Source organism: Neopelma chrysocephalum, unplaced genomic scaffold, assembly GCF_003984885.1.
Source record: "Neopelma chrysocephalum unplaced genomic scaffold, ASM398488v2 Primary Assembly neopelma1_43, whole genome shotgun sequence".
Lineage (NCBI taxonomy): Eukaryota > Metazoa > Chordata > Aves > Passeriformes > Pipridae > Neopelma > Neopelma chrysocephalum.
In genome coordinates, this window is record NW_020897702.1 from 5,078,773 (window position 1) to 5,086,995 (window position 8,223).

Here is an 8,223-nt window from a genome sequence, read left to right on the forward strand (position 1 = left end):
AAGCGGGATGGGAGGAGGGAGTTAAGCAGACAAAGCATTATGAGCTGTTAAAAGAGCAACTGATACAGGTTTGTCAAATATTAAGCCAACACAGTTTCAGTTCTGTTTTAAACAGGAGTGGTTCAGAAGGAGCTATCCTTTTCTTCAGCTATTGCCAAAAACGACTTGGAAATCAAGACTAAACAGATAGCACAGTGGATTGGCAAGAAATACCATGTTAAAGTTACCATCCGGCAAGCAAAAGGTAGCAATACGGACATGGTAAGTGAACTCCTGAAAATTGGACCAGTCAGTTTCATTAAATAGCTGTAGTTGTATTAACCTGCCCTATTCAGTACTGCCACAATTTTTTGTATCTCATGTACTGCTAAAGTACGTAAAGGTCTAGGTCCTGTGCAAGTAATGGCTGCCCATCTTAAGCTGCTTCTGTACAAACACTGCAGTTCTAGAAAAGTAGTCCCACTGAGCCAGTTCAAAGACCATGCTTTATTAAGAATGCAGTTACAATACTGGCTTTGACAGCACAGTCTAAGCAGTCTAGGCAGCACCACCTTATTAACTGGGCTGGTCAAATTTTCCCATCTATGCCTTAAGCCAGCTCACTCACTTTTAACAGTGAGGTTTGAAAAAGTTCTGCTGTATTTTATCTGGATTATTTCAATAATGTAACTGTTCTTCTACAGATGCAAGTGTGCAACTGTGGCTAAGGTTAGTTGTCCACTGCGGCATGAAAAACTATTGGAATGGTGTTCCAAGAACAGCAAAGTGAACATCTATAAAGATGTTAGGGAGCTGGTGGCAACTTACTAGTATAATTGCAGGGCCTTGAGACTTCATTGTCATTTGCACAAATGGCTTTTTTATAGATTCCATGTAAGACTTTTTTTTCCCCCCCCTTGTAATGTCTGTAGTGAATTAGGTTTCCTTGATGGTTGTCTCAACTGAGTTGGGGGAAATTGTTTTATCACTTCATCCAAAAGGAATAAAACTTCTTATAAAAAGTTAAATCCACGGGGAAAGGGTAACAGGAGGAACTGATTATGGGAGGGAACAGAACACTTCATGACACAGTCCAGATTTACATTGTCCTTAAATTTAAAAGTTTAATTATGAGCTTAGGAGTTCACTGTGTTACGTGAATGCACTGTTATCACTCAGTTCAATACAACCAGGTTCCTGCTCCTCAAGAGGAAAGCCCCATAATAATGTGTCTGAATCTAGTGGAATAGGAGGATGGGGGGGAGCCAGATGCAGACCACTCTCATGGACACCCTTAAAGAGCAAAACAAGATGAGTTAGGAGTTCAGCTTGAAGGCTAGGAGATGGCTTAATCCCTCCTGTGTGACTTTCCTAAACCTGCTTATGAGTAAAGAACAAACAGTTAGGAAAGGACAAGCTGAACTGCTCCAACTAGGACTACCAAATAGGTTGTTTCAGCTAACAGCTAAACCATAAGCAGCAGATATGTCATTACAGAACAGCTGGAAATATTTTTCTGCCCGTATTTGTGCATTGATTTAGTCCTATTTTTCTCCTCCTTTTTAGTCCATGCTTTTTGATCAAATTTTGGAGACTGTGTCTGAGAAAGCCACTTATCTTTCCAAGCCAAAAGTTACTAGAGAAGGAGTAAGTGCCTGTATTTTGAGACACATGTCTGACAAAGAGTTGAAAGCACACCAGAAGATGGAAAACCAGAAAAACAGTACAGTAAAGAAAGATGAAAATGAAGATCTGAAGTCAAATGAGTTGCATCAGTGACTTTATGAAGTGGTGTAAACAATACTAATTTATTAAAAAATAAAATAAAAATATTAACTTGATAAAGTTATTGTTAAGCTTTGCATTGGTCATTCCATGAAGAATGTTGTCTCAGTTAACCTTTACTGCAGAGTCAGAATTTCAACAGTTGGTATTTCATTTTCCACAAGCTTATTCATTGTCTTGCTTTCTGTCACAACTGCATCCTTTCCCAGCTGTGCTTTAGGAGGAATGTAGCCACTCAGACGCGAGGCTAAGCTCCTCTTAGGACGAGAACGCTTGGCCTGGCAGAAGTAAATCCAGAATTAGTAAACTTTACGTATCTATGGAACAAAGACTACTAATGTGGGGGGGAAAGAAGAATTCAATGAATAGGGTACCACTGCAGTAGCTAAAAGAGCTTCAGAAATTAAGAATCTCACAAATTAACTGGATAGCTAACCTATTTTTCTGCTTCAAGTCACATTCTAAAACACATAACATTTACCCTCCTCTGCAGCGACACGGTATGGTTGAGAAGACTTTTTCAAGAGTATAACTTACCTTCAAGTTCAGCTTTCTCTTTTCAGGATCATGTACAACTGTGTGCCTTGCTAGGCTCTGCTACAGTTACAAAGAGCAGGGGAAAAAAAAAAGAGTTAGGTTTATAATTTCAGATTATGTGATTCAGATAAAAACAGTTTAAAAAGTACGTACTTTCATTGCAAACACTCTTCCACAGCCTGGATAATCACAAGAGAATGGTTTTTTCTCCTCATGAAAAGAGAGGATATGGCTTTGAAGGTTAAATAAAGTTGTGTAGGTTCTTCCACATCCTTCTCTTGGGCATCGGCAGACTTCCCTCTCCACAGCATGTGTTTTTTGATGCTGCTTGAGGTAATCTTTCCGTTTGAAAGTTTTGTGACACTCACTGCAAACTACTGGCTCTGAGTGGGAGAGAGAAAAAGGCAGAGTTTCTTAACAGAAGCTCAGAATCAAACCCTAGTAGTTCTCCAGAACAATGCTAAAATCCACATGAAATGCAAGGAACTCAGAGACTGGAAGAGAATAATGTAGTATGAATTATTCAGATCCTAAATCCTGCATTAAACAATTTCTTCTTAACTGGATCATAAAGCAAAGTCAGTATACAAAGCAGCATTTTCATCAGACAAAGATCTAGCCAGAGTAACAACCAGTTTACCAATAAAGTGTTAAGACAAGTTTGTACACAATGACAAGTTGATGAAATGAGTTCAGCACAGATTCCTCTTCAAATTAGCATTTGGAGTTTACCTGTATGACTGACTTTATTGTGTTTCAGAAGCTCTGTCCAAGTTTTTGCAGTATATGAGCAGTTTTCTTTCTTGCATGCATAGCCTGTTGGACAGGACAGATGTTTAAAGTCACAGAGGGTCTGGCAAACACAGTCCAGTTTTACAAGGGGGAACTCCACTTCTAGCATTTAAAAATTAAAGGCCAGTAATTCCTTCTCTCATACTACACAGGAATGGGACAAGAGACAACAAACACAAATTAAGACATGAGAAGATCCTAACAGGTTTAAGAAAGAAACCTTGTATCACTGACTCAAGTTGTCCAGAGAGGCTGTGGAAGCCTTAGCCATGAAAACATTCAAAATTACTGGATGCAGCCCTCAGCAACCTGGTGTAAGTGATCCTGCCTTGAGCAGGGAGCTGGACCAGATGACCTCCAGAGGTCCTTTCTGACCTAAACAATTTTGTGAAACTCTCTCTCCTTGCTTCAGTAGAGCTATTTCTTTCACTCAAATGGATGAAAATAATAATATATAATATTCCTATATAAGTATTTGTACTGCATATTAAAAAAAATCTTGACCATACAGTAATATTCCAGGTCTAGAGACTCTACCATTCTATCAAGCAAACAGGAACCACAGAAAATCAACCCTATTTAAATCCCAGGACTGGAAAGGTCAAACAACTATGAACAAGTCTTTGTCTTAAGAAAGGAACACAGTACAAATCGCATCTTTCTATATACTCTTCCTTGTCTGTTGAGCTGGTTTGGTTTGGGTTTTTTCTATCACTAGAAAGCTGGTTAGCTGTCAACAGTACTGAAAGAATGGACAGGAGTGTAGCAAGATTAGCTCAAACATACACAGCCATTGTCATGATGATTTCACTTAAAAACCTTTCACATAGGTTCATTAATAACTAAAAATGCACATGGTTTTGCCAAGCCTCTATATGAAATTTGTGGCAGAACTGGCAATTGATCCTAAGCTCTGGAGGTCTAGGCTAGCGCCTTAACCATTAGCCCATCTCCAAAGATGGATTACTGATAAGGAAGCACCTCAGGAGAAGAAATAACTGAAGGAATCATGAGCTCTGTTCAGTCTGCCACAAATACACTGAAACTGAACAATGCCTTGCAGTTGTATCCCATTTGACTATTCAAAATGGGTGTTCTTGTTTTTTCTGTGTAGATCACTAGGCCCAGAATAATTCCACGTGTCACACATACTTGCATACTCTCTGCTGGAAGAAGCCCTTTTTCCTTTGCTGAAACGCGACTGAAGAAGAAAAATTATTATACCTTCATGTGTCTTCTCATGCCGCTTTAGTCGACTTGGAGTAGAAAAGCCCTTTCCACATCCTTCTTTATTACATCTAGGTATAAAATACAGTGGTTTAATTTCTTTCACTGTATCCACATATTTTTATATCTTTAAGTCAAGAACAATCAAAGTAAAGAAAATAATCCAAGTTTCCCCTTGCCTAGAGATCTGTGTATGTCCCCACCTTGTAAAAGAAAATCCCATAATATTTTTCTAATAGAGGACTCTTAACGCTTTTGAGAGTTAGAACTATAGAGTCAAGTCTTCTATCATCCCTACACAGTAGGCTCTTCAAACATAAGAGATAGAAAGTTTAACTGGCTTATACAGATCCAGCAGTCAGAGCAACAGTAGAGTGCTGATTATTTTTGTGTCTGTCACCCAGCCATACTCATGAACTTCACTTAAGTGGAATGAACACTCATGTTAAGTGTGTTCCACCTGTAAGAAATACAAAACTAAACTTTGATTTCATCAGATCTCTACTGATGTGTTATCTCTACGGAGTTGCAATGCACAGCTTCTAAGACTGGTGTCCAAGTTTCTCATCTTTTTGAAGGTACTACTCACTTCAATGTTAGCCAAGTCACTGTTTTTTACTGGGTAGCTGCATTTTTCATTACTGTGCAAGCTCTTATGCTTGATTTCAGACTTTGTGAACTAAAAGCTGGGGGGAGTTATTTTTCCTGTGAACCTATAATAAACCATAAGAATGCCGGAATTGCTGGAATGCCAGAGTTACAGACCACCAAGACTGTTGCTCAAAACAGACTACTGAGCAAAGGACTAGTACAAGAAATATACTTGCAGCCATGACTACAAATTGATTCCATTTTTTAATGCCACATTAACAAAAAGGCTAAGAAAAGGCACCCATTTTTATCTAGAGTGTTTAAATGGAATTGTTGAAGTTCATTATTAAAATTATCCACCTACTTGAAGGGAGGTTCATTGGTGTGGTGACACTGATGAACTTTAAGTTGTTGATGCTTTCTGAAAGACTTGTTACAGCCTTCAAAGTTGCACTATTGAGGAAATTAAGTTATCATTAGAGGCCAAATAATGACAGCTCAGTTCATGTGTTTGCTGAAATCCCAGTCACAGTCTTTGAACTTATACATGTACCACATAATAACAAGTTGAAGTATTTCACTAGATACACAAAAAGGAGCTTGTTTAGCCTCCACTATACAGTACAAAGGTAATTACTCACGACATATTGCTTTTGCTGATTTTGATGCTTGCGCTCAATGTGCTTCTTTAAGTTTGATTTTGTTCCAAATTTCTCATTGCATCCATCAGCTGTGCACCTATAGATGAACTGCATTTTTTATTACCGCTCTCAAACAGTGGTTTGTTCCCTAGGCAGATACAGAAATCATTGCACGAGAACAATGCATGAGGAATAACTGAAACTCAAAACCCAAATATAAAAGTTTGCTTTAAATTCATGTAAAGCCAGAGGCTGTTACAATCAATAATCACATGAAACATATCAGAAGATACTTTTAATAAAACACATAGGAATTTCTAGGTAATCCATGACATGCAGCTATTAAGGGCTTGATAATAGGAGATAACCTCCCTTACTCCTTTAATAATGTATTCTAGGGAAAGACCTGCCTATGCCTTTAAGCATCTATTATAGATCACTGCCAGACAGCAGGTTTTTGGGCTAAGGAGATCCCCATGTACCGTGTGCACACTGTTCTGGCAGTGCTCACGATACTAAAGCTAAGCATGCATGCCCTGTGCCACCCTCAGTTATAACTCCGTTTCCGTACAGACAAGTGCACTGCCGCTTAAGGAGTAAAAACTTGGGCCTTACTCAAAGGGCTTTTCCCCAGTGTGCGTGAGGAGGTGTCGGGCGCGGTGGAAGTCTCTCGTGAAGCCTTTGCCGCAGCCTTCATAATCGCAAACATACGGCCTCTGAAACACAGGGGCTCTTGAGAGGAGCTGTCCCAAGGGGGCTCGGCTGCTCCCGGGATTGCGCCGTCAGCGGGATGCCCCGGCGGCACCGGTCCCGGCCGCGGACACAGCCCCGCAGCCCCCGCGGTGTCCTGGGACTCCGAGGCGGTGAAGGGCTGTCCGGTGCCCCCGCGGGGGCCAATGCCGCCCGTCTGCGGGGCCCCAGCGCGGTGCCCCCACTTCGGTCACACAGCCCCCCGTCCCCAGCCGGCGGGGCTCACCTCGCCCGTGTGCCGGCAGAGGTGGGCCGACAGCCGCCAGGCCTTGTTGAAGGTGGCGTCGCAGCCGGGGAAGGAGCAGATGTACGGGCGGGCGAGGAGGGCGCTCCCGCTCCCCTTGCCAGCGTTTCCCTTCCCGGAGCTCCCGCTCCCGCTGCCGTTCCCGTTCTTCCCACCGCCGCCCCCCTGTGCGCTGCCTACCGCCCTCTGCCCGGCCATGCCGGAGCGCACGTGACCGGCCCCACCCGGGGGCGGGGGCGGCGCGTGCGCGGTGTGGCGGGCCTGCGGTGCCCGGAGGGACTGAGGGAGCGGAGCGGAGCCCGAAGCCGAGCAAAGCAGGGAGTGCTCACGCTGCTGCACGGAGTCACAGAAACACGGAGTCACTTGGGTTGGAAAAGACCTCTGAGATCATTGAATCCAACCCATGACCGAACACCACCATGGCAACTAGACCATGGCACTTAGTGCCACGTCCAGTCTTTCCTTAAACACCTCCAGGTACGGTGACTCCACCACCTCCCTGGGCAGCCCATTTCAATATCTAATCACCCTTTCTGTGAAGAATTTTTTCCTGATGTCCAACCTAAACATCCCCTGGCACAGCTTGAGACTATGTCCTCTTGTCCCATCACTAGTTACCTGGGAGAAGAAACCCACACCCACCTGGATACAACCTCCTCTCAGGGAGTTGTAGAGAGTGATAAGATCATCCCTGAGCCTCCTCCAGGCTAAATAACCCCAACTCCCTCAGCCACTCCTCATAGGACTTGTGCTCCAGCCCCTTCACCAGCCTCATTGCCCTTCCCTGGACACAGTTATGCAGAGATCCACAAGCCTAATTCTGTGTTGCTGCACATCCAACAAGTCTCCCGCTGTTTTAGGAACATAGGAGCTCTGCAGCCTCCCTTGAGAAGCACTTAATTCTTGAAGGTGCCAGGTGATGTCCTGGGACAAGGGATTGCCAAGCGGGTTTGGTTTGGCTCCCTGCCTTGCCTGAAGATGGGTCTGTGTGATGCTGGTCAGCCTCTGGTCCAGACAGAGGAATCTCATGGACTGACATCAGCCTCTACTGCATGCTGCCTACCACCTGCCCCAAAACTCAGGTGTTTGCAATCCAAGTTGAGGTGTCCCTGCTGTTGGGGATCCTATGGCAGATGGCCTGTCACCTGTGGTCCTGCTGTGTCCCCAAGCCACCTGAGATCACAGCTAGAGGAAGAAGCCGTGGGTCTGAGCTGAGCAGAGGGACTGTGATACCTTGTGCAGCACCTCCCTGGTACATGACTTGCAGCTGAGGGAGCTGGGTTTGTTTAGCCTGAAGAAAAGGAGGTTCAGGTAGGACCTTATCGGTCTCTACAACTGCCTGAAAGGAAGTTGTAGTGAGGTGGGGGGTCGACCTCTTCTCCCAGGTAATAAGTGACAGGACCAGAGGAAATGGCCTTGAGTTGTGCCATGGGAGGTTTAGGTCGGATATTATGAAAAAATTCTGTAGGAAAGGGTGGTCAGGCATTGGACCAGGCTGCCCAGGGAAGTGGTAGAGTCACCATCTCTGGAGGTATTTAAGACATGTGGATGTGGCACTTGGAGATGTGGTTTAGTGGTGGGCTTCGCAGTGCTGGGTAGATGGTTGGACTCAATGATCTTAGAGGTCTTTCCAACCTAAATGATTCTATGATCACATAGTCTGCTTTGTTTTGCACT

The 8,223-nt window shown here is 43.7% G+C and overlaps 2 protein-coding genes across 6 annotated transcripts in view; one reads left to right on the plus strand and one right to left on the minus strand.

Moving 5' to 3' along the window:
- The window catches only part of MTIF3 (mitochondrial translational initiation factor 3), a 6,415-nt gene extending 4,604 nt beyond the window's left edge, over positions 1 to 1,811 (plus strand). For all 4 annotated transcript variants that reach the window (XM_027677828.1, XM_027677825.1, XM_027677826.1 and 1 more), the window contains exons 3-4: positions 116 to 261; positions 1,546 to 1,811. In XM_027677828.1, the coding sequence (XP_027533629.1) occupies positions 116 to 261; positions 1,546 to 1,758 (359 nt within the window). In that variant the 3' untranslated portion in view covers positions 1,759 to 1,811. The remainder of the gene's footprint in view (positions 1 to 115; positions 262 to 1,545) is intronic.
- Positions 1,747 to 6,770, minus strand: GTF3A (general transcription factor IIIA). Of its 2 annotated transcripts, none has more exons than XM_027677824.1 (9): positions 6,529 to 6,770; positions 6,168 to 6,268; positions 5,553 to 5,649; positions 5,276 to 5,364; positions 4,318 to 4,391; positions 3,034 to 3,117; positions 2,455 to 2,684; positions 2,302 to 2,358; positions 1,747 to 2,042 (listed from the first exon to the last, which is right to left on the minus strand). In XM_027677824.1, the coding sequence occupies exons 1-9, from the start codon at positions 6,742 to 6,744 to the stop codon at positions 1,881 to 1,883; spliced, it is 1,110 nt and encodes a 369-aa protein (XP_027533625.1). In that variant the 5' UTR covers positions 6,745 to 6,770; the 3' UTR covers positions 1,747 to 1,880. The 2 variants fall into 2 exon arrangements, with proteins under 2 accessions (XP_027533625.1, XP_027533624.1); XM_027677823.1 differs by having other exon boundaries at positions 2,302 to 2,361.
- Positions 6,771 to 8,223: the final 1,453 nt, after the last annotated feature.